At 39.3% G+C, this 24,863-nt stretch overlaps 2 protein-coding genes and 1 non-coding gene across 4 annotated transcripts in view; 2 read left to right on the top strand and 1 right to left on the bottom strand.

Annotated features, from left to right (window-relative positions):
* Nucleotides 1-13,712, top strand: part of afdnb (afadin, adherens junction formation factor b) — a 20,112-nt gene extending 6,400 nt beyond the window's left edge. The window contains exons 7-24 of the mRNA XM_030126656.1: nt 1,870-2,075; nt 2,280-2,425; nt 3,380-3,474; nt 3,882-4,153; nt 5,029-5,172; nt 8,099-8,297; nt 8,381-8,472; nt 8,557-8,643; nt 8,741-8,806; nt 8,886-8,959; nt 10,154-10,260; nt 10,341-10,505; nt 10,638-10,729; nt 10,888-11,028; nt 11,531-12,397; nt 13,151-13,244; nt 13,326-13,377; nt 13,588-13,712. Of these exons, the coding sequence (XP_029982516.1) occupies nt 1,870-2,075; nt 2,280-2,425; nt 3,380-3,474; nt 3,882-4,153; nt 5,029-5,172; nt 8,099-8,297; nt 8,381-8,472; nt 8,557-8,643; nt 8,741-8,806; nt 8,886-8,959; nt 10,154-10,260; nt 10,341-10,505; nt 10,638-10,729; nt 10,888-11,028; nt 11,531-12,397; nt 13,151-13,244; nt 13,326-13,377; nt 13,588-13,681 (2,993 nt within the window). The 3' untranslated portion in view covers nt 13,682-13,712. The remainder of the gene's footprint in view (nt 1-1,869; nt 2,076-2,279; nt 2,426-3,379; nt 3,475-3,881; nt 4,154-5,028; nt 5,173-8,098; nt 8,298-8,380; nt 8,473-8,556; nt 8,644-8,740; nt 8,807-8,885; nt 8,960-10,153; nt 10,261-10,340; nt 10,506-10,637; nt 10,730-10,887; nt 11,029-11,530; nt 12,398-13,150; nt 13,245-13,325; nt 13,378-13,587) is intronic.
* Nucleotides 7,365-7,526, top strand: LOC115414431 (U1 spliceosomal RNA). Its single transcript, XR_003934638.1, has one exon. It is a non-coding gene; the product is annotated as a U1 spliceosomal RNA (small nuclear RNA).
* Nucleotides 13,283-24,863, bottom strand: dusp23b (dual specificity phosphatase 23b). Of its 2 annotated transcripts, XR_003934498.1 has the most exons (4): nt 24,405-24,863; nt 19,418-19,699; nt 14,971-16,496; nt 13,283-14,927 (listed from the first exon to the last, which is right to left on the bottom strand). XR_003934498.1 is itself a non-coding variant. In XM_030126657.1 (3 exons), exons 2-3 carry the CDS (start codon nt 19,685-19,687, stop codon nt 16,311-16,313), a joined length of 456 nt encoding a protein of 151 aa, XP_029982517.1. In that variant the 5' UTR covers nt 19,688-19,699; nt 24,405-24,863; the 3' UTR covers nt 13,283-16,310. The 2 variants fall into 2 exon arrangements, 1 of the variants encoding a protein (XP_029982517.1); XM_030126657.1 differs by having other exon boundaries at nt 13,283-16,496.

Raw genomic sequence — 24,863 nt, 5'->3', positions numbered from 1 at the left:
CCCTCTCCTTTCCAGAACAGACCTCCATCTCTCTAGGTTTTCCTCCACCTGTTCCCTGCTCCCATCACAGATCACAATGTCATCTGCAAACATCATAGTCCATGGATAATCCTGTCTAACTTCATCTGTCAGTCTGTCCATCACCACAGCAAATAAGAAAGGGTTCAAAAGCTGACCCCTGATGCACTCCCACCTCCACCTTCAACTCCTATATCACACCCACAGTCCACCTCACCACTGTCTTACAGCTCTGGTACATGTCCTGTACTACTCTAACATACATCTCTGCCACTCCAGACTTCCTCATACAAAATCACAGCTTTTCTTTGGACACCCTGTCATATGCTTTCATATGCAGATCTACAAAAACACAATTTTATCCTTCTGACCTTCTCTGTACGTCTCCATCAGCATCCTCAATTAAAATACTGCATCTGTTGTACTCTTTCTAGGCATGAAGCCATACTGTGACATACAGCAGGTTATGACGTATGTAATGAAATAGTCAAAATAAGTTCCCATGCTAAGTCTTATTTTACTGATGACAGTCTTAGTCCCTTGTATTTTCCATAAAACAGAGGAAACAGTCACACTTTAAGCTTTAATTACCAACAGTCACTTGTTGAGTTTAATTTTGAGCTGTAAAACCTCCCATGTGTTATCACTGTCAGGTCCGGCCCTGTTCATGTGGAGGCCTTAAACAAGACAAGTAAACCCCCCCCCACCATCCAATACATCCATAAACACAAAAAAAATTTCACTCCGAATTATGACTAATTCATGTCAAAAGCTCACCGGCTATACATACCAATGTGTTATATTTTAACACAGCAACAGTAAAACAATAAAGACTAGAATAAATACTGACTGACTTTGGTGCAGGAGGCTGGGGTTTGTATCCTGGTCAGGGTGTTCCCAGTTTCTGATGCACTCACCACCTGTCAGAAAGCCCATAAGGGGCTGGTGCACTGCAGCTGGAGAAGTGGCAGGATGTGGGCACGTCTAAGACGACTTGTCTTAAAAGGGTTAAAATCCCACTAGTTGTGTTGCTCTGGGGCGCTGTTAAGGGGGGGGGGAGTGAACTTGACAAATTCATGGACCCATACAGCAGTGGCATGGGCCTGGAGTTAGAGGAATAGTAAAGCGTCTTCAGTTTCAGTTTCACTTTGCGCACTACCCTCCCCCCAGCTCTGACAACCACGTGCTACTACCCCCACCCCCACCCCAGCTCGACAATCACGGACCGCTAACCCTGCTCCAACGATCATGGATTGCTAACACTCCTGTTCTAACATAACGTATGTATGACTGACAAAAACGCATTTGGCATAGAGCAGTGTTTATTGCATATAAACAGTTATAGTCATTTGGACATGGTGAAACCACTTGCTCCTACAAACTGACTAATCACTTTATCCTGGGTTGCCAGGTTTTCATTACAATCACTGTTTTCACTCAACAAATCAAATGACATGATACATAAGTTTGGAGCCCCCGGTGGCTACGGGGTCCTAAGCAGTGGCGTAGTTCTCTTATAGGGCTCCGATTACTGCTATTGGTTTTAGGTCTATTCACAGGTGTCCACAGGTATTTGCTCTGGACCAAAATCAAATCTTAACTGTGGATTCCCAGACTGCTTCGGTCTGAAATAGCTCCTCCCTTTTTAAAGAATGTGTTTCAGGACTGAGGAAGGAATCGATGGACTTCTACAGAAGCATCTGTCTGCTCTACTGTCTCTAAACATCTACCTGTCGATTGCACATTTTGATCTGTCTTCTATTTTTATGCACATTTTCCATCCTGCCCTTTTCATTATTTCAGGTTGTATTTCAGCAGCTTTCATCTGCCGTCTGCTCTTTTCCATTACAGTGGAGGATGCCTTCCTGTCTGCTGTCATTAACTACACCCACAGCTCCACGGTCCACTTCAGGCTGTCGCCGGCCTACATCCTGTACGCCGCGGGCCGCTTCGTTCTTCATTGCCAAAAAAGGCGTGGCTCCGCATCCCCAGCACAAACCCACAGAGTTACCTTGATCACAAGAAAAATGGTCGCCCTGACAGGAAAAGTCATCCAGGCAAGTCCAGGAAAACTTTAGTTAAAGTGACACTGAAAATGACAGTCACAACAAACCCCTGATGAGTTTCAGCTCTTATCATCATCAACACCATGACAGTATTCTCTGTCTGAGTACACAGGCAGCCCGGGTTCTAACATCCCAGTCACATGTTCCAGATGTTGTGTGGTTGTTGGTGACGGCGCTGTTGTATTTATGGTGCAGAGGCAGCGGGACATCACCGGCGCTCTCACCTTCTGGATGGCCAACTCCTCTGAGCTGCTTAACTTCCTCAAACATGACAAGGACCTCAGCCCACTGACACAGCAAAGCCAGGTGGATTTAGCCCACGTGGTCCACAAATCCTACAGGTACACACAACACAGCACAACACATTATGAAAACACACACTCACACTGCTACATCGGAAGGAAAACTGCATAATAACTTCAAAATGATGCAGCTGAAAATGTAGTAGTGATGTTATATGTTACATTTGATGAATTTTGAATAACTTTTCTTACAAATATTCCAACATGGGCTGTAAAATCAAAGCAGCAGGCTAAATATAGACTAGATATAGGCTAAATATAGAATAGATCCACATTTAGGGGATGTAAGAGGATGCAATTCCAGAAAGTGAATGTAATATTCACAATTATATTTTCATTAGTGTATAATGACACAAAAAATGACAATCATGATTTCATACCTTAGAATGATCCATTTACACAGTATGGCCACACCCTCACCTGGACTGAGCTCAGCAAATAGTTCAGATCCTTCCTTTGGATAATTACTGATATTTACAATGATTACTGATAATTACTGATATTTACTATGATTACTGATAATTACTAATGTTTACTTTGATTACTGATATTTACTGATAACTACTGATGATTACTGATATTTACTGATAATTACTGATGATTACTGATAATTACTGATATTTACTGATGATTACTGGTATTTACTGATGATTAGTGATAGTGACTCATGCAGTACCTTTTCATTCCTTAAACATTCTTCAGTTTAATAGAAGGATAAAGATTGGACTGTGTTTAATGGATAAAGTCAAACTCCACTGGCCTCCTTCATTGTCCAGTTCATTCCTCTGACTTGCAGCTTCTCTTCCTGTTTCGTCATATTGTGCATTTGTGACTTTTTATGATCTCTTTATTGTGGACCGTTAACCTTGGTTAACTGATCACAAATACAGTAACGTGAAGCTGTAATAGACGTAGACTAATAAGTATTTAGAAATCTCTTGCCTACATTTACTAACCAAAGTTTCATTCTTATGTGTGTTTTATTCCACCAAGTTATCTAACACAGTGTCTCCAGAAGGAACTGACAAAGCATCTGCCAATATTTCTGATTGATCCAGACCAACATGGAGCTTTGCCTGCTGGCATAGGTAAAGCTCTGCTTATTCAGTCCCTGTCATGTGCAGTAATGGTCATGTTGTGATTGGCTCCTTATTCATGAATGGTAGATGTGATCAGATGCTTCTCTTCATTAAAAGTGTTTGTACCACACTGCAAATATTCAACAAGTAAAAGTTCTGCATTTAAAAGCATGGGTAAGTAAAAGTGTTAACTATCAAAGGTATAAGTATCAAACACCAGAGTTACTGTACAGTAAAATGGTACCTATCACTGTTGATGATGAAATGAACCTGAGCTTCAGACCAAAGTAGTACAAGAGATAGATAATAGAAATGATCGAGTATGGTATTTATAGTCATGCACAATATTTTAACAGAGTTATTCAGGTGTCATTGCTGTTGCTCAGACTCTAATTAGCTGTTTTTCTGTCTTGCAGAGATGGTTCTGGATACACTGATGAACACCATGTCTGTCGTACGCCGCTGTCGGGTCAACGCTGCCCTCACCATTCAGCTGTTCTCCCAGCTCTTCCATTTCATCAGCGCTTGGCTCTTCAATCGGCTGATGAGGCCGGACACCGACACCCCAGGTCTGTGCTCACATTACTGGGGGGCTGCCATCCGCCAGAGGCTGACGGCCATCGAAGCCTGGGCTGAGAGGCAGGGCCTGGAGCTGGCTGCAGACTGCCACCTGGGTCACATCATCCAGGTAATGGACCAAACTGAACCAGGCCTGAGAATCAGTGAAAACCAACACTGCATTAAATAAAACCACTGTTCTATGATAACATCCACATTACTGCAGTGGTTAGTGCAAAATATGGGAATTACATTTTTACGATCTAGCACCCCTGGATTAATACTTAATTATTCTGCTGTTGATAATGCACCATTATTACATTTTCAGCTTTTAAAAGGTATGTTGTGCATTTTGTAGTAACCACAATAATATAGAGAGGGCCTTCTGCTGTAGCCCCATGGGACCTTATTTTGGGAAAAAAAAAAAAAAATTATGAATGGTAGTCAATAGCGTGAAACAAACCATTTTTGATCCTGTTTTTATTGTATCACCTTTTACACATATGATATTTGAGTCTTTATATAATATTTATTATGATAAAGGTAAGAATGTCACAGATGATGATAAAGATAATAAAGAAAAATCTAGTTTTGGGTTAAACAGTTTGGTGGACTGATAGAAAATATCAATCAATCAATCAAGAGAAAGATCTATCCATCTCTATCTATAACATATTCAAGCTGAATATTATTAAATACAACAGTTTATCACAAAATGTGGATGTTAATATATAAGAAGTGGAAAATTGGTTCAATTATTACACCACAATGGGGTGTTTTTACATAATGCTCTGCTTTTTTCAATCCTTTTGTTCAGTTTAACATCCAGTAAAAACAGGATGTCACTTTCCACAGTCACTAAATAAGTTCTGTATCGGAATCCATAATAATAATAATAATCCATTTCTTAACTGTTTTTGCTTTGCAGGTTTAGTCTCAGTGTTAATTGACAGTGTCAGTACATATTCCAGTGAGTACCAGCTCAAATAGTCTGACTGTTTCCAGGCAACCGCGCTCCTGACCATGAATAAGTACTCAATGCAAAACGTGAAGGACATCCAGAAAACCTGCTTCAAGTTGAACTCCCTGCAGCTGCAGACTCTGTTGACCAACTACCTGTATGCAGCCAATGAGCCTCATATCCCCCCCGTGAGTACCCCCTCCTCATGTTTTTTTCTGCTCATTTGTATCTACTGTATACAGATGCTTCCCATCACAAATCAGACAAATGATGAGATCCTGAAGAAATGGAATGAAACCCCAGTCAGTCAGCTCATGTACAACAGCCTTTATGTGAATGGAGACAGAGTCAAACTATCAGAATATTAGGATACAATAATGACTCTGCAAACAACACTATAAACTACGTATTTCATGTTTTGACAATGCATGAGAGAAGTACATATGTGTGTGTGTGTGTGTGTGTGTGTGTGTGTGTGCCAGGCCAGTTTTCTGATTGAAACAAAATATATGAAGAAAATTTTGCAGACAGGCAAAAAAAAAACAAAAAACACACAATTACCACAATAGACATGAGTTTTAATAAACCAGCCACAATATACAGAACCCATTTACAAAACAGTTAAGACATTTTGTACATTGTATTAAACATCAAATTTGTGATTTATTTATTCACTTGAGCCTATATCTAAAAACACACAGAGGGAATTTTCAGTGTTTTGATCAGATTTTGTTTGTGCGTGTTTTTGCAACACACTCAAATAGTTGGGAAATGGGTAACATCAGGCTAACAATTTGGATATTGAAGTAATACTGTAAGATTCAATAATCATGTGGGTCACTGATAATAAGTGAGAGGATCAGTATTGGACATAAAGCCTTTTGTGAGACACATATTTGGCAAAATGATCTATACGTCTTAAACAGCTTATATCTATGTAAAAAAAAAAAAAGTGAAAAGTGCGTGTCCTGCAGTAGATCACAGTCTGTACCCACATATTTGGGAAAGTGCCATATCCTACTGTAACCAGGAAAGTACAAGTTTCTGCTTTTTTGCATTAAAAATTCTTTTGAGTAAAAACAGCATGACACAACTTTTTTCAGATACATTTGAATCTTTTTTGATGAGTCTCCTTTACAGTGGACAGCTTCTTTATTTATTTATTTTTTAAATAAAGCTGTGAAACTCTTGTCCCTGAAATTGGACAAAAAGTCCAAGCTAAGTCTCAAGAGGTTATGTATGGGTAGTGAATCTATACTCTATAGAGCAAACACTTGGACCAGGACTTTCTTTAAAATGAAGGTCGTGCACAGATATATGTTGTTATTTTTTTAATGGAGGGAAAAAAAGCTATAAGAAAATGTTTGTATTAGTGTGGACTGGACTAGTCATGGATGGGTGATGGCCAAACTTTATCAAAGATGTCTGTTAGTTCCAAAACAATATTTGGCAATACAAAACTGCAGAGAATTTAAGTTTTTCCTTTTCAACTGTTGGTTGACGGACACTTATAGGACACTAGAGGACTGTTGTTGCAAAACTTAATTTGAGTCAGCAACAAGCAAAACCACAACTACGAGTGTGTGTTTTGCATAACTGCTTCCATATCTTATTTTTCATTTGTGTTAATTATTTACCCTTAATTTATCCAGGAAGGTCTGTGACGTCCATCATCCATCAGTTCAGTGAGTCCAGGTCAAAATAAAAACAACTGTTTAACATGGAAACAATTTCACATGGAAAACATGTTCAATACATAAAAGCACCTACTCTACCCTGATAGTGACAATATTCAACTTTTCACTGAGTAAATAAAGTTTTTAGAGTGCTTCTGCTGCTGTTACTATGGCTACTCCTAGTAGCAGTTGCCATGGTAACACTTCCACAGTTACATCTACTAAGATTTCCAGACTGATACTACGAGTCATATCAGTTTTATTTATGTAGGCTATAGTCACACAATACGAGCAAAAATGAAGCAGATCTGAAATGCCTTTCAAATACAGAGTCACTGTCATGTTCCCAGGGTTCTGGTTTGGGTTCAGACCTGGAACCAGAGGATCCTGGAATGTACCCTGCTAATGTAGGCCAGTTGTGACACTTACAAGCATCTTTACCCATTTCACCACATGGAAAAGGAAACAGCATCTGCATATTCACACAGATGGACCAATAAACCATCTGTTTAACTTCCCAGACAGAACATGCAGGTATAAACGTGTCCGTGCATGTATCTGTTGTGTATCTGTGTTAAATGTAGGCATTCTGCAAAATGAATAAAGTCACACATACTGTAGCTGAACGGTCATTTGATGACAGATGCACCAGAATCAAATCAGTCAAAACTTTCAGTTCATCAGTGATGATCTGTGGACTTTTCATACTAGCCTGGCAGGGAAGACACTGGGATCAAGACGTTGGTCCACCCGGGGCAAGGCTCAGCCGTTCATTCTTCTTGTGCAAACCCTGTGAATTCCCTAGATATGGGAATTTGCACTGCATCATTTCTGCTAGTGGGGGACTGCATTCACACTCTCCCCTGATTTCCCTATATTGTCAGTGATGTGCCCATGAGCATGGCACTTAACCCCCAGTTTGCTCCCCCAGCCGCCTGATATGGCCAAACCCAGCGTGGTGTTGCTGGTTCTAGTCAGGGGTTAAATGCATGTTCATATGTAAATTACACACCGACAAAAATAAAGATTCTTAAATCCTTATGAATTATGTAAGTCATAAACACAAAGACAGTCACACACTGACACACACAGAGACACACAGAACCACTAACCCTGTGGCCTGGCATTCACTGTAACAAGTTTTACAATCTGCTCAACATATGAGGCCTTTTCTCCTTCACTCAGACTTTCACTGTAGCATTAAAATACTATTCAAGTAGTACTAAAGCACAGCTCCTTCTTCTGCTTCCAGCGGTCTCCTATCAGCCTCAGGTAAGAGGTCAGAGGTCACATTCAGCTGCAGGGTTGGCATCTGTTTTTGCCTCATGAAATGCAGATTCTTTTTCCATGCTGTGGAATGTCAGTGTAGAATGATGATCACCATTTGCTGAGGTGAGTATTTGCCGGGGTCTCATGAATCTCGCTGCCCTCACTCCAGGATTTGATGGATGCTGTGGTGACAGTGGCGGCGGCTTCAGCAGATCACCTGATTGGAAGTGAGGGGCGGGACATCCATCTGGAGGAGAGCCTGGACCTCCACTTGCCCTTCCTGCTGCCGGATGGAGGATACTCCTGTGACACCGTCAGAGGAATCCCTCCAGGGTTTAGGGAATTTTTGGAGCCACTTTGCCGGAAAGGTAGAGGATCATGACAAATCATACCCCAAATGAGATAAAATTAAAATCATCCTTATATTTTTTTGTATATCCTTCTCTTTCAGGTCTCTGCTCTTTAATCTCTGAGCCAAACTCCAATGGGGATTGGACGATACACTTCACAGATCCCACCCCTTCTACAGAAACCACTTATCTGGTAAATCGTCAACACTGTGTTGTCAAGATTAAATCAATATTTTGTCCAATGATCATGTATATTAGTCATGATTTTCTTCAACAGACTGAACACAAAGAGCCAGAGATCGTGACAATCACATTGAATAAACCTGTGAACAGTGGAATGGGCGTTAGCATTGTGGCCGCAAAGGTGACTGTCCACTCAAAGACGTCTTATTCACTTACTGTCATTTGTAATAAATGCATTTAATAGCTCAATAACTAACATCCCTCAAATTTTGTTACAGGGAGCAGGACAAAATGATCTTGGGATTTATATCAAATCTATTGTTAAGGCAGGACCAGCTGACAGGGTGAGAGCCAGAATCCTTTCTCCACAAGTGTTAAATTTAAAGCTGGAGATAATATTCATAGTCTGTGTTTTATGTGCAGAATGGCAGGTTATCAGCTGGAGACCAGCTGCTCTGTGTGGATGGACAAAGCCTTATTGGACTGAGCCAAGAAAGGTACATCATAACAGATACTTCAATCCAATTTACTTATTTATAGGACAGAAAATCACGTGACAAAAGGTCTCAGACGGAAGGGCCTCACAATCAGTGGCTCTGAAGTCCTGAGACACATGGTTCAGATGAGAAAAACTGAATTTATATATACTGTCTTAACCAAAAGCCATGACTGTTCTGAGGGGTTTCCAAGTTTCATGTAGCCACCGTAGGGGTATTCAGGTGGTTGCAATATCCAACTTCACCACTAGATGTCAATAAATACATACACTGAGCCTTCACAGTCTGTGTTGAAGTTCACAGGCGGCATTCTGCTGCATGAAAAAACAACAGGAACCTCTGGGATGCAACTATATGCTGTAAAAGTCAGGTTATGACAAAGGCACACTTTTGGGCATTTTCTCTTGCAGTCATTTTTAAAACTATGGCTTGTATCTCCATATGTAAATGTTCCACCAAAACAACTTCTCCACAGACATTATTTTACATTATTTTGAGACACGGGGTCTGTCCAAAATCTCATACTATGTTCTACATATGCAATATCTATGCTAATACTAAACATGCTTTGTGTAAATAAACAGTAGAATTTATTTGTGTGGATGCACCACTCAGGGTGTGAAAACATGTCACTTCCTGGCTGGTTACCAAGGTTACAGGTCAGAGGATGGCGATACATAACCTTGGTAACCTGCCAGTCACAACTCTATCTACATGTGTGAAGTACTATGTACTATTACAGCATCTACGGGACTATTTGCTGTACTATCAGCTTTGTAATAGTACAGACTGGCCTGGTGTTTGTGTATGTACTACTACTGTTAACCAGCTGTTGGACTGTTCATGTTCTGTTGTGTGTTGTTGCCACAACTGTGTTGTGTATCCAAAGCTTGTATACAGTAGTATTTACCCAGTAATTGTATTCAGTTCAAATACTATGGTTTCTGACCTGCTATAAAATGTCATGTATTGTTTTATCCTACCAGGAGAATGTAGGTCCCAAAGGAAAATATGATTCATGTAAAGGAATCTAAAATAGTCAAACAGCCCCTGGAGATTTCACCTTTTATAACCTTTTGACAGTGGACGACACTGGGCTGATCTCCACAACCGGAACCACTGAGGAGTGGAGATGTGCGTTAGATGAAACTGTACTCTTTGTCTCTCCTGACCATATTGATGATGTTGATGTAGGGCGGCTGCTGTCCTGATGAGAACGGGCCCCGTTGTGACCTTAAAGGTCGCAAAGTTTGGAGCGAGTTTCCACGGTCTGGGGGCCTTACTGAATGAACTCCCCCCAGGTAAGAGCTCAGTGCAAATGAAGCTGTCTTTTCCTACTTTCCATTCTTCACTACCTACTCCAAACCTCCTCTTCCTTCAGCTGATACAACCCACAGCGTCACAAAGCCAAACAGCACTGGTGGGACTGTCTCCAAAGCTGTGGACCCTGGCTCCTCAGATCAGCTGCAATATAACAGCAAGAGAAAAAAAGGCCCGATAATGGAGAGGAACCGACAGCTCCATCAGTCCAATCCCAATGTGACAAGTGGGTGCACTTCTAATTTGACTACGGATTGCTGCTGGGCGCGTGCAGTAATACTTTAACATGGGTTATGTTGAACGCTTCAGGGCAGGTCACAAGAACAACTCTAGTATTTCTATTTTCTCTGTGTTTCAGCATACTTTTGGCCGCAGGATGGAAATGAACTCTTCGACCCTGTTGTGAGAGCGAACATCACTGCTGTTTCCACTATCAACCTTTGTAGTGACGTGAGGCTTTTCTAGTTTTCTGCATTTTATTTCTTATACATATTTGGAAATAGTTCAGTTTAGATCGCAAGCTGCATACGTCAAGTGGAATAAAAATACTAAATACTGTCTAATATTATTTTTTAATGATTTTACTGTACATTGTTTTTACTGCTCAGACGTTTCACAGGGAATACTTGACACTTCCAGCCCAGAAATTCCAGGACAAAAGCAGATCTGAGTCCTGTCAACAACAGCAAGCATTCAAGGTGTCTTTAAAACCATTAGACAACCAGAGCATCAATAAGAGAACCTATATGGTATGTGTTTATTAATGTACTGCTTATCATATGCACTATTTACCAGTAGAGGATAGAAGTCTTCAGAGCCTTTAGTTTTATAAAAAAAAAAAAAATCATTATAGAACACTGTGAAAATACTCCTCTATAAGCAGCAGTTCTGTATCGGATGGATGGATGGATGGATATTTTTCGGTTAAGGGAGATCAATAACAAAACTGGCATTGGCTATTGGTCAAACTATGTGCTATTGTAAATATTGGTAGAATACTTGTTATCTGTCATCCCCACTCATAACAGTGACAGACCTTTAGCTACTAAAACCATAACTGCTTGGCTAAACACAGAAAGGTTACTGGAAAAAAATACATCAAAGTATAGAGATTGAGTAAAAGTACTAAGTAAATTGCACCACTACTATTCAATCAACAAAAAACCCCAAAATAAAACAAAAAATACAAAACAGTAAAATAATGAGTGTGTGTGGTTTTAAGTGCCAAAATGTGCTTGTTTGTGCCTCCAGCGCCAAGCCCTGTCACAGGAGAACTTGTGTATGGAGAGTGGGCGCCCTCTGCTGGACAAAAGGCAGGACACGTGGCAGCTGCAGCACACAAAGCAAACCATCAGTCACTTCTCATCTTTCCCAATTCGACAGAGTATTTCCACTCATGATATTCTCTCTGACAGCGATTCTCCTACCAGAACACAGCAGGGTTCCAGAACAAGTAGCACCAAACTGTGGAAAAGCCCTTTTACACAACAGCCAACTCCTACACCATCTGTCCAGCCAATACGCATAGACATCCCTTTAACCAGAGCTGTGACCACACAGTCCAATCCTTCACTGACCACCTTTCAGCAAAGCTCCACTGCACTGAAGATGAGCCTAGCCTCCAACCTACATGGACATACAGCTCAAAACCAGGCAGCTCATATTTATGCACGTCCAGTTTCTGCACCTAAGATGGTCCCTCACATCCCATCACAGCCACTCAGGGCACATGGAGGTCCAACTGCGAAAGAACAGCTCAGCATTACTCCAACAAAACATGTCTCCTTCCAAGTGCCTCCCACAGAGCAGAAGACAAGCCCAGTGAGGGTCCAGGAGCTCCAGGAGGTGTCAGACCCCGGTAGGAGGGAGGATCTCGAGCAGCTGGAGAAGCAGAGAAGGCTGGAGGACGTGGAGGTCCTGGGGCAGGAGGTGCAGCAGCTTCAGGCTAAAACCAAGCGCACAGCGGAGGAGAACGAGCGACTTCAGAGGCTTAGCCTGGAGTGGAAGTTTCAGAAGAGGCTGGAGGAGATTCAGCAGAGAGGAGAAGAGGATGAGGAGGAGGTGGATGAAGATCTGGACATGATGATGACCATACAGGAGCTGGATACACGAGCACAGGTAAAACATGGGAACGAGAAAATGTATATATACTGTGTATACATCCAAGAATATAGACAGAGGCCTGTTGTGCATGCTCAGCTCTTTTGAGATCTACCCACATTTTTTTTTATACAACTGTTATATTAACAGTGCAAACCTAGAAAATACTGTGTAGTAAAAACCAAAATGACTTTGTGGTGGGTGTGGGATAGAGATACAAGAGGTTTTGTCTGGACCTGCTACATGGTTTGTTCACCAACTCCATTAACTCACTTTCTAGCAACAAATCTACATTTGAATCATATATTTTTCAAGAAAATACAAGCAATAATTTAGAAAGATAAAAGTTTCCCTGTTCTCCTTTGTTTTTCCCATATTACAGAGCTGGATAAAATAGAAATGCTGCATAAAGTGTAGAACTGAAATAACAATAGCTGATAACTCATTTCTGTCCAGTTGAAGTTTTAACAGTGAGTGAAAATTAAAGAGACCAGATTATGTGGTAGAACAATATCAGAAGTGTAGAAGTGGAACATTTAAAACATTTCTAAGTGATAAAAGTGTTTTATGTCAAAGCATGTATTAATAAAATGATGTAAAACCCTGAATTAAACCATAATAAATAGAGATATGAAATTTTATTGCGCTTTTTATATAATTTTAATCTCCAGGGGAAATGATCAAAAGTACCAATTTATGAAATCAGTTTAGTTATATTTGTTATAAAAATGATATAAGTACTTATCATTGTATGTTTCCTTCTATTTTTAGAACAAGAGAAGCAGTGGTGTCAACAATGATTCTAAAAACCTGCAAAATCAGACACAATCTCATTTCACCCAAAGAGGTGACCAAGCAGATCCAGGTAATCACTCAGAGTTCTAAAATGAATCCACAGGAGACTGTTGATCAGACTTTTATTTTTTACATGTGATGTGTTTGGCAGATCAGAGGCCCAGTGGACTTAGTCCAGACGTTCACAACACAACAGCAAAACAGTAAGAACACACATGTACACACAGAAGTACCACAACCAGGTCATTACAGGAATTAACCCCAGCCCTACAAACAATCACACACTCACATTTCCCTGAGGTAAACACATAACACTAAATTATGTTCATATTTGAGTCCCTTAAGAGCTTTCCCACTAGTTCAAGTATTCCTGTCAATATTTTTCAGTTCCTTCTTTTTTTTTTTTTTTGCAGAGACCAGAGACAGAAACTCCAGAGAACGTCTGCTCCTGAAAAGCTGACGTTCAAAGAGCGTCAGCGTCTGTTTGCCCTGACATCCAGTGCATGAGTGAGGAGGAAAGGCCTCGGACACAGAAACCCACTTAGGCCCAGTTTACACGACAATGCTCTTGGGTGAAAACGACAAAATATTTGATCAGATATGCCTTTCGTTTAGATGGCGACGGAGTTTTTGGGGGTTGAAAGCGCAAAAAAGTGAAACCACCTTCCAGAGTGGAAATCTTAAAAATGCTCAACTCTCGTGTCACTGTCTAAAGGGTTGAAAACGCAAAACTGCGTTTTCTCGTCGTGTAGAGTTTACATTACACGCATGCGCCAGTACAGGAAAACAACATGTCAGATTATTTCCCTGTGACGGATCCTTCAACTTGCCCTAGCCGCTCTAATTTACATCCAAGAGTCGTTTCAGCAATTATCATGAATCTTTATAGAGTAGAGAAAGAGCAGAGAAGGCACATTAACTACCTTCAGCAAATTATTGATGCACCAATACAGAAGAGGAAAAGCAGACAGTTGTGGATGAGACCTGGGAGGACTGTTCACTGGTGGGACAACTTTGTTAATGGAGTAGTTGATGACCGTGCATGGCATAAATAATAATAGAAGAATAATAATAGGAAATTTCACACACTTTTGTGTGTCCGTCTGCATGCAGATTTTCCCTCAAAATGCACGTCTAAACGCGGAATTAAAAGTGAGAACACAACACCACTTTTGCGTTTTTGGTTCAGATCATTACCGTCTAAACATAGCCTTTGGCCACATCCAGACGACAACGCTTGTGGTATTTTTGTTTTGTGGATTCTAAAAGTTTCATGTATCGTTTCAAGAAATATCTGCGTCAAGGTGGGAACAGGAACACTGGGTTAAAACGGTGTAATATATATGCTACACCCATATGTGGCGCTGTACACAAACGCTGACAGAGCCACAGAATACACTAAGATCACAGACGACTGGAGTAAGCATACGCGTGAGGTTACATCCGGGGTTTTCTTCTTCTGGTCACATGGTACTATGGCGTCATCGTTTCCAAAAAAAATGGTGTTTGCCTATCCATACGGCAACACGAGGGTGGTGTGAGCTTTTTGCGCTCTGGGACCCGTTCTCCAAATATACCGTTTCAGGGCACTGACAACGCCAGTGTCATGTGCATGAAACACCAAAACAATATTTAAGTTTTGCAGATTGACATAATTTCGTTGTCGTGTGTAGGGGGCGTTTGGACAGATACAGTAGGATATCAGACATGATAAATATTACATATCAGATAATGTGGTAGGACAGTGACAGGACTCAGTGCTGAGTGAAGACAACGTATATGCACTTACTGAGGACATGTTGGTCTGTTCGTCTTGTTTCTTAAATGTCCTAAGCAGGGATGCAAACGTCAAGGTGACACATACACACCCCCTTTAGGGAACTCTGGGGTCGTGCTCCACCAGAGGAAAATGTATTGTCAGTATGTAGATGAAGGAGGAACTAACCCTAGAATTAATAAATTAACAGATGTGATGTACAGTCGGTAATTTCACTGAAATGCTATTCTTTAAAACACATCTTTATGAATTTGTTTGGACTGAAATTTTACAGACTGAGACATTACTGATACAAATACTACTGATACTGATGCTGAAAAATGTCTTGAGTTTCCAATAATACATCAGAGGAGGGTATATCCTCTATATGGCCCCCTCTCACATTAAAGTTTGACCTGTTTTAACTTTTCCCATCTTTTCTTGATTCTAATATCCCACTGCCTTATATGCTGCTTTGATCATTATGCGCTAAATAATAAGGTCAGTACAGTTGTTGATATTCTGAATATGAGCAGAACGCACAGAATAGTTTTTATCATTTGACAAAAAAAACCCTAGAAAACCTTCCAAGTCCATCAGAGTCTACAACAGCTCAGTCTGATGATTTTCATGATCATTTTATGGTCTTCACCTGTTTAGCCTTCAGTCCAACACTGTCACTGACTGAAGGAGGAGAAATGTTTCATTCTTTCCCAGACCTACAATAACCTTTATATAAGGAACATCCATCCATCCAAAAACCACTTAAACCTCGTAAGGGCACTGGAGTCTGTCCTGGCCACCTATGTATATCCTATTTACATTTACTATTTTGAATTTATCTGCATTTTTTAAAAATTTAATTCCTTATAATGTTCTACTTATGTAATTATATTTGAATACTTCTTTTAATTGTCATTGACTGATTTAATTTATAGCTTGTTTTCATTGTTGTCATGATGTGAATTCTATTAGTTTTACAGCTGGACTCATAGATCTTACAGTGAGTGGAAACAGATCCAGGAGATAAAACAGCTTCTAAAGCAACTTCTAAAAACCACACAAACTGTGAAAGATTTCAACTTTAATACATACAACATTTTGACATCAGTATTGTAATTAAAGTAAAATGACAGTAATGTATCTCTACTCCAACCTGGACCTGAAGCTGCATTTCTTCAGTTCACTGCTAGTTTGCATCCCTGCTTAAGGTTTGACTGTATCACTGACTCAGTTTTGTTTGTTTAATCACTGTTTACATACTTGCTAATGTTTCCTAATTGTTCATATTAAACGTATTCATTCATATTTGAGGCACTTACATTTGTCTTCTGTTATATCCATGTCATTACCATTACTGTGCCTGTTGGGTTGTAAAACCTACTTAGTGCGCTGGTAAAACTGCACCACCGCCTTCTCCTGTTCATGAGTTTCGATGGAGCCTGGGCGTAGTCTGCGGATTTCACTGACGGCTTCGACCCCCGATATCTTCCTGGTCTTGACCAAGTAACAGGCCAGCATGGTCCCGGTCCTCCCATGGCCGTGCATGCAGTGAACTGCAATGCCCTGAATGATGACAACAACAGTTGTGTTTTAACATCCATTTGTAATGTTGCACTAACTAATTCAGTACATGTACTAATTCAGTACGTGAAGAAAATCTGACACTAAGGGAACAACCAATTGTAAAACTAAATTATTAAGTATGGGGAAAAATGAAAAGACCACTGTTTTTTACTATGTATTCCATAGGAAGGATTTTGCCTAAATATTTTATTTGAAAGGTACTGAATTCTAAGTATAAATGCCACAAGCAATGAATACTGATAATTAACTGTTACAAATGACAACATAAACATTTATACTTTTTCTCTTCACTTTATAAAACTATTAGGGTATAAACTTTATAAAAGTCTACTCTTGTAAAGAAGAGCCATTCTGACCATATAAATCTGTTACATTTCTGTTTGTCTTTTCAGTAAATTCATGATGTTAAAAGATGCTCAAAGATAAATTTATTTGAGTTTTAGTGGTTATGAGTTGAGGAAAACAAAGGAAATACAGTAATGGAAGTTTGAAGTTCATCCAGCTGGTTTTACACATGCAAATGGTAGAGAAATGCTAAATAACTGCAGTTTCTCAAATAATTAAAATAAGACAGTTATGAATACAAAACAGAATAATTCTCATCTAATAACAGAATGGTCAAAGTAATAAAACCCAGTGTAATTTTGGCCTCAAATAATACAAAGGAAACAGTACAGTATATTTTAAACAACAAATACAATATTTGGCAAAAAAAAAAAAAAAGCAAAAGAACTGGTAATAGTGAGACCCATAGGTTAGTGCAACACCCTTTAAAATACTGTCAAATACTGGAATTACACTGATTACACATTAGAGAAAAGATTCCCAGGTCATTAAAAACACCGCTGGGATAAGTTAGGTCTGTACAGTCTGAGGAGTTAAAAAAACAGCGGCTGTCACACATGTATGTGCGACGAACAAAATGTGGACTCGTCATTTTTCATATTCCTTCAAGCTTTTGTCAAAATATCCCAAAAACTATGCCTTTAGTCAAATTACAACACAAATGTGTCACATGCAATGTAAGTCCTTCAGAAACACGATGAAACAGATGAAAACTGGTCATAATTTGGTTGTGACTCACATTTTATATTTAGATCATGCATTGTGATTCTACCTCAGATACCTGCATGTGATCACCCAGTCCTGCACAACACTGGTGTTTAACTTGAAAAGAGTTCAGACATTGTTCATACAGCTTCCATATTCAGTTCACTCAATGTTCACTGCTGGTTTTGGCTGCTTTATGATGTTGTTAGTGCAAAAATACAAGCAGCTCATCTTTGTTCGGTGACATCAAGCTGTAGAATGTAATCTTGTCCACTTTATTCCTTCTCCATCTGATTTCCAGTGGATATAAAAAGTCTACACACCCCTGTTCAAATGCCAGGTTTTTGTGATATAAAATAATAAGACCAAGATAAATAATTTCAAAACTTTTTCCACCATTAATGAGACCTATAACCTGTACAAGTCAATTGAAAAACAAACATTTTAAATATTTTAAGGGGAAAAATAAAAAAACTTACAATAACCTGGTTGCACACATATTCACACCCTTAAACTAATACTTTGTTGCAGCCCCTTTGGTTTTTATTACTGCTCTCAGTCTTTTTGGGTAGAAGTCTATCAGTGTGGTACATCTTGATGTAGCCATATTTGCCCACTCTTCTTTGTAAAAATGCTCCATATCTGTCAGACTGTGAGGGCATGTCCTGTGCACAACCCTCTTCAGATCACCCCACAGATGTTCGATTGGACTCAGGTCTGGGCTTTGGTGGACCATTCCAAAACCTTCATCTTCTTCTGGTGAAGCCATTCTTTGTTGATTTGGATGTGGGCTTTGGATCACTTTCGTGCTAAGAGATGAAGTTCCTCTTCATCTTCATCTTTCTAGCAGCAGCCTGAAGGTTTTGGTCCAACACTGACTGGTATTTGGAACTGTTCAGAATTCCCTCCACCTTGTCTAAGTCCCCAGTTCGAGCTGAAGAAAAACAGCCCCAAAGCATGATGCTGCCGCCACCGTGCTTCACTGTAGATCTGGTGTTTTTTTGGTGATGAGCAGTGTTGTGTCTGTGCCAAACATACCTTCTGGAATTATGGCCAAAAAATTCCACCTTGGTTTCATCCAACCAGAACACATTCTCCCACATGTGTTGGGGAGATTTCAAATGTGTTTGGTTGGTGTGTCTTTATATCGGTTTTGGAGGCATGTCCAGTTCTTTGTCATGTCACTGTTGTGCCATATTTTCTTCACTTGATGATGACTGTCTTCACTGTGTTCCATGGTTTATTTCATGCCTTTTCCTGACTGATACCTTTGAACAATGAGATCCCACTGATGCTTTGGAAGCTCTCTGCGGACCATGGCTTGTACTGTAAGATGTGACTACAAAAATGTCAGGAAAAGCCTACTAGAACAGTCCAGTTTATTTGGGGTTAATCAGAGGGTCTTTAAATGATGGCAGCTGTATGCTGACTACCATTTAACACGAGTTTGAATGTGACTGGTTAATTCTGAACACAGCCACATCCCCGGTTATAAGACCATGTGCACACTTGTGCAACTACATTATCTCAGTTGTTTATTTTCACTTCCCCTCCCTAAAAGATTTCAATTTAGTTGTAGAGGTTATAGGTTACATTAATGGTGCAAAAGGCTTTGAAATGATTTATCTTGGTCTAATTTTTTTTACATCACAAAAACCTAGCATTTTAGCAAGGGTGTGCAGAATTTTTAGATCCACTGTATGTAGGACTCATATTCCAGTAAACTAGTTCAGTATCCAGTTAGGTGGATTTGTAGCCAGAAGACAAATCTAGATGGGATCTTGCAGAGTCTGGAAACTATTTTGAAGTCTAAGCCTTCTTTTCAGTTTTTGATGGATGTGAGTTCTTACCTCACCCTTCGCGTTTGCCTCCTCCACCAGGGACAGGAATCGGTCAATCTGACTTGGTGAGGGGGGGGTAAAGTCAGCGATCTTGATGTGATGCAGGTTTAGGTCTGGGCATGTGTCATAGTAAGGTGGTTTCCTCTCACACAGGCAGACCAGGTGTTTTATGCCGTTGTCCAGCAGATACTGGTATTCATACGTCATCCTGGGCATCGCCAGCCCGGCCACTTTACCTGGATCCACCCACGAGAAATTATGAGGAGCCATGGATGTCATGATACTCAACAACTGAGGGAGAGAATCAGGAAATGGGTCAGATTTGATTATGTGACAACATACAAGTGACTGACAGTGTCTCAACATTTACCCATTTAACTGATCTGATGTAGTTTTACCATCATTTCACCCTCAGGTCAATAAAAGACGTAGGTGGATCAGGTCACAACAAACCAAATGTTGGACGAAGTCTATATTAATCAAAGACAATATGGGACATGTTTTCAACGCTAAAACGTAAACCTACATTTAACGTCTTACAATGTAAATAATAATAAGATATTAGACTAATATAAGTATAAAATAAGCACACACGATAAAAACATCATTTCACTTTGAAAATTAAGAAAATAAGATTAACAAAAACTGAACAAATGAATTGAAAAATAATGAACAAAATAAGCAGCAACTTAAAACTTGAACAAAGTAAGCAAAATCCGGAGCAAAATGAACAAAATCTGAAGAAAACAATTTTTTAAAATGGCAAAATGAATTCCTAATGACAAGCTTTAGGACCAGTGTCTCATACCTATTCACTATTCACCCGGTGTCCCTTTTCCCCACTCCCCTCTAGGGGAGGGGCTACTTGTTTAAGTTGTAGCCGCCTGGGGCCCAAAGACAACAGGATCCGAGGTGACTCATCTGTGCCCTGTCCTGACCTGTGACCCCAGACCTCCTTACCCTTACCTGTCTCATCTGACTACACGGACCCCCTAATGTGCCCACACCCTACTGCATGTTTACAGACTGGAACTACATCCACAAATGGATGTCCATCAGTCCTGGTGCATCTACAGCCTGTCCGTCCATGGGAGTGGATCTCTCCTTCACTGTGGTTCTCCCTAAGGTTTCTCTTTTCCCACTGGGCTTTTGGAGTTTTTCCTTGCCGAGAAGGAGGGTCTAAGGACGGGGGATGACCAGGACATTAATCCATTTCCTTCATCTACTGTTTATTTGACTGTTGTTTGTTTTCATATCCAACTAATTCTGTAAAGCCCTGTGAGGCAACCTTGTTGTGATATAGGGCTCTACAGATAAAAATTTAATTGAATACCTTCAGTTCACTTTATTTTACTTACCCAAAAATTCACTTTTTGTGTACATTTTCTAAACATTAATTTACTTATCTGTTTAAATCTATAGATTCTACTCAAAATCTCCATGTGGGCACTGTCTGAACATGTTCGACAAAGAGAAAAAGACAAGGGCCAAAAATCATGCAAAGAGTTTTCTACACACTACACTACACTACATTTTATTTATTTGTTTATGTTTGTTTGTTTATATTTTTTAAAAAATATGTCTCATACTCAGATTTGTTGCAGTAAAATGGCCGATGCATCTCAAAAACCTAGAATATAATTATTAAATATTATTACTTTTCAGCTATTTTAGGAAGCGAAAATTCCATATTTTCTAGACTTACTACATGTGTACTAAAACGTTTCTTGCTTTCTTGTTTCTTGCTAACATTCTTGATAATAGTTTTGATGGTTCCTGAATACATTTCAAAAAAAGTGCATCTCATAGTATTAGAATATTTCAAGGGTTACTAAATGACCATTTATTGCAGGGTTAGTTCATAGATAAATACCTTTCTGCAGTCAACTCAGTGATGATTTGGGAAGGTCAACAAATTCATCTGACATTGAGATATTACTACAGACCATGCTTCCATCTGCTGACAAGCTAAATGAAGATCCTGATCTTCTTTTCTAAAAGGGTCTGACACCTGTCCACAGCACAAAACCACTGGGAATGGGTCTGTTGATGCCCGTGACCTATAGGATACTATACTGAATATTGATAACTTTGTTTCATCGATCCAAAATACATTACAGCTAAAATTTACTTAGGGGGTCAAATGAGTGGCCATTTTTGTCAAAAAAAAAAAAAGTTCTAAGAAATGCATAGAACTGTGTTGAATTAATGCTAATACATTTGTGCACAGACTATTATTATTATTATTATTATTATTATTATTATTATTATTATTTGACAGGGAAGCTCTATTTTCAGAAATATTGGATTTGGAATAGCACGTGTATGTGAAAACTTTTGCTGGTGGACGGACGTGACATTACCCATGGTCAGTACCAGTACTTTATTAGTAGTAAACTTATAGACTTACTATTGCTATTTATCCTCTTATTCATAAATGTTAGTATTGTGGATCTAAAACAATAATAGCTTATCAAATACACGAAATGTGGCAGTGGACGGATGTGACATGGTTGTTACGGATCTCATCATACTGATGCTCGGCAGCCATGTCACCATTTCCACAAATGACCCCTGTGCAAAAACTAGTATCATAATTATTTATTGAATGGTTTATCATCATACTAAAGAGTAAATAACAATATAGAATTGTTATTTCTTTATAAAAATACTTATTATTACAAAACTGTTGATTTAAAAAGTGACGTGTGACATTCTTAATGTATGTATTGGTGTAACATAAGCAGGATGGATCAGCACCATACTCCATATTGCAACCTGTAAAAATAAAACATGTGATATGGAGTATATAATCTTGTGAGAAAAATTGGGGAATCTAAAATAGAATATTTGTTTTTCAGGTAAATTCAGTTAAAATATAGCTTGGCCATTTGTGACATGAAAATATAGCATTAATTGTGATGAAATTGGACATTTTTCACCTGAAAACATAGTTCATATGACCATCAACATGTTGCAACAGAACTGAAATCCTGTAAATTTGAATAACTTGCATTTACCAACACAAAATTCCTTTGGGGATCCACTACGTGGAACCAGCTCGACTCGCCTCAGCTCGACTCGGTATTCCTGGAGACCGTTTCCATTACAAGATACTACTGACTAGAGATGGGACTTTTGGCTCTTTGAAGGGAGCCGTTCAATCAGGAGCTGTTCACTGAAAAGAACTGTTCAAGACTGGCTCTTTTATGTTTTTTGCATTATTTTGAAACACCAATGTTTTAATGACTAAATAGGCTACATGTGATGACTGACATTGGATTTTAAAGGTGTTTAATTGTAAATATTATCTTACCGTAAAAAAGAATAGTTAGTTAAAATGTGTGGGCTAAATACATGACATGAGAGGTGACATTAGGCAAATGCTGGAATTGGACCAAAAACATCACGGTACATTATGTGGACTAGTCTGTAGCCTAAAAATGAAGAAGAAAATAAAACATTTTCTTATGAAATAACATTTTATTCTCCTCAAAACAAGAAAAATAAATGTGTGTAAACATACGGAAAAAATTGCACAAAACACAACAGTGATTAATCACTGCAATTACAGTACTTAAATACCTAAAAAAAACTGTAGCGCAAATAAAATACTTAAAGTAACATTGCAAAATACCTGATATCTCTAATGTAAATATCAAAATGATTCCACATCAGGAGTTCTCTCACTTCTACTCTGTATATAAAGCCAATGCCTCCTTAAAAAAAAAAAAAAAAAAAAAAATTAACGGCTCTTTACAAAGACTCGGTTCCCATCGTTCATTTCAAAGAGCCGTTCAAAATATTCGATTCGTTCGTGAACGTCACATCACTACTACTGACTTTACAGTACCTGGTCGTCATAGCGATGGAAAGCGTTACTTCCGTGTCGTCTGTTCAGAGTTGCCGATAAACTCGTTCGTTGCGTGTTGTCTCGCCTGAATTTTTACGTCGGCCACCAAAGACTGAATCTCTTCGACCAACCATGGTGTAGTTTGGGGCTGTTATCATGTGGATTAATGTACCGCTATATTTACTGTCCACTTCCGCATCTGTTTTTTGTAAAACGGCGGGTCACAGAGACAACTGTCTGACCAATCAGTAGTCTGCAGTGTTATACGTCACGTTTTAGTATCTGGTCCCCAGTCCTGGAACCTCGGCGGAGGTGATACCAAAAAAGTAGTACCGGGTACCAGATTCCAGGTCCTTTATCGTAATAGAAACGCAAAAAGGCCGAGTCGAGCCGATATCACGCAGTGGAAACGGGGCATACTTATGCACAAAGACATAAATAAGACCTCTAAGCTAATTTTAGCCGATTAAAGTTTCACAGTTTTAACTAAATTATGGAAAATAAACTAATCTGATAATTCTATTTTTAGATGCTGTATATAGTGACCTTGTTGTTAAGAATTCCTTATCTACTGCAGGGCTGATGCTGATCCATTTTAATGTGGATGAACTGAAACCTGTTTGTTAGAGCTGGTCTGTCTTAACTCTGTCCATCTTCAGATTACCTGACGTTTGTCTTAACCCATCTTTAAGTGATCCGAGGTGATTTGACATATACAACCCTACTATCATCACGTATATGAAGAGCAGTGAAAAACTGCAAACAGAAAAAAGAAAGGCGAATCTTAACGCTGCTCTCCGTATGCATTAATATTTTAGTATACCAAAATATTGTCCAAGTCAGGTCAACAGGGGAAAATGCAAAGGAGTGTCAGGGCTAATATCCTGCCTGACAAGGGATTAGTTTGACAAGACAATTTTTCAACCTCATCTGCAACAGGTCTGGTGTGGAAAACACTTCATAGGCCTGTAAAACCTTTCCATCTAGAATGATCAGACCATAGTTATAAAACATGTTAACAAACAGAGCCTCAGTATCTGTCTTTACTGTTCCTTCGACTAATGGAAACTGTAGGTTTTCAGTATATTCACTATCAGGCTGAAAAACGCGTCAACTGCTGCACAACAAACTCTTGACACTTACATTTCTTCTGCTTGTGGAGTAGATCTCTGCAATTTCCCAGTTTGGGATCAATGAAGTATATCTACCAATAGATGGTCTGCTACTTGTTAAGCTAATGCTACGTAGCTAAAGCTAACTGTTAAGCTAGCAGAGCCGTGTCCACATGGGCATGTCAGCCAACTAAACTACTGCACCGCCTAACACAACTAGTGTGTTACACAACCATGTAGGTGTGTCTGGTCCGACTTTAGGTGTAGCCCTGAACTAAAAGGACCGCTCATTCATCATCATTCTGGCTAACAGCTGTCATTTTCAGTCAGCTTGAAAACGCAGCTAGGAAGTTAAACGTGGTACATTAGCATAAAAGCGAGTCGAAGTTAACGTTATCGGAGAAAAGACGTTTTCACAAGTATCTGTCATAGTTCTAAGTTAACATATGAAACAGTAGTATTTTTAAAACAGAACTACATGACCTATATA

The sequence above is a fragment of the Sphaeramia orbicularis genome, chromosome 22 (genome assembly GCF_902148855.1).
Source record: "Sphaeramia orbicularis chromosome 22, fSphaOr1.1, whole genome shotgun sequence".
In the NCBI taxonomy this organism is placed as follows: Eukaryota; Metazoa; Chordata; class Actinopteri; order Kurtiformes; family Apogonidae; genus Sphaeramia; species Sphaeramia orbicularis.
The sequence above is the reverse complement of the archived record's forward strand: the minus strand, read 5'-3'. Positions and strand labels throughout refer to the sequence as shown.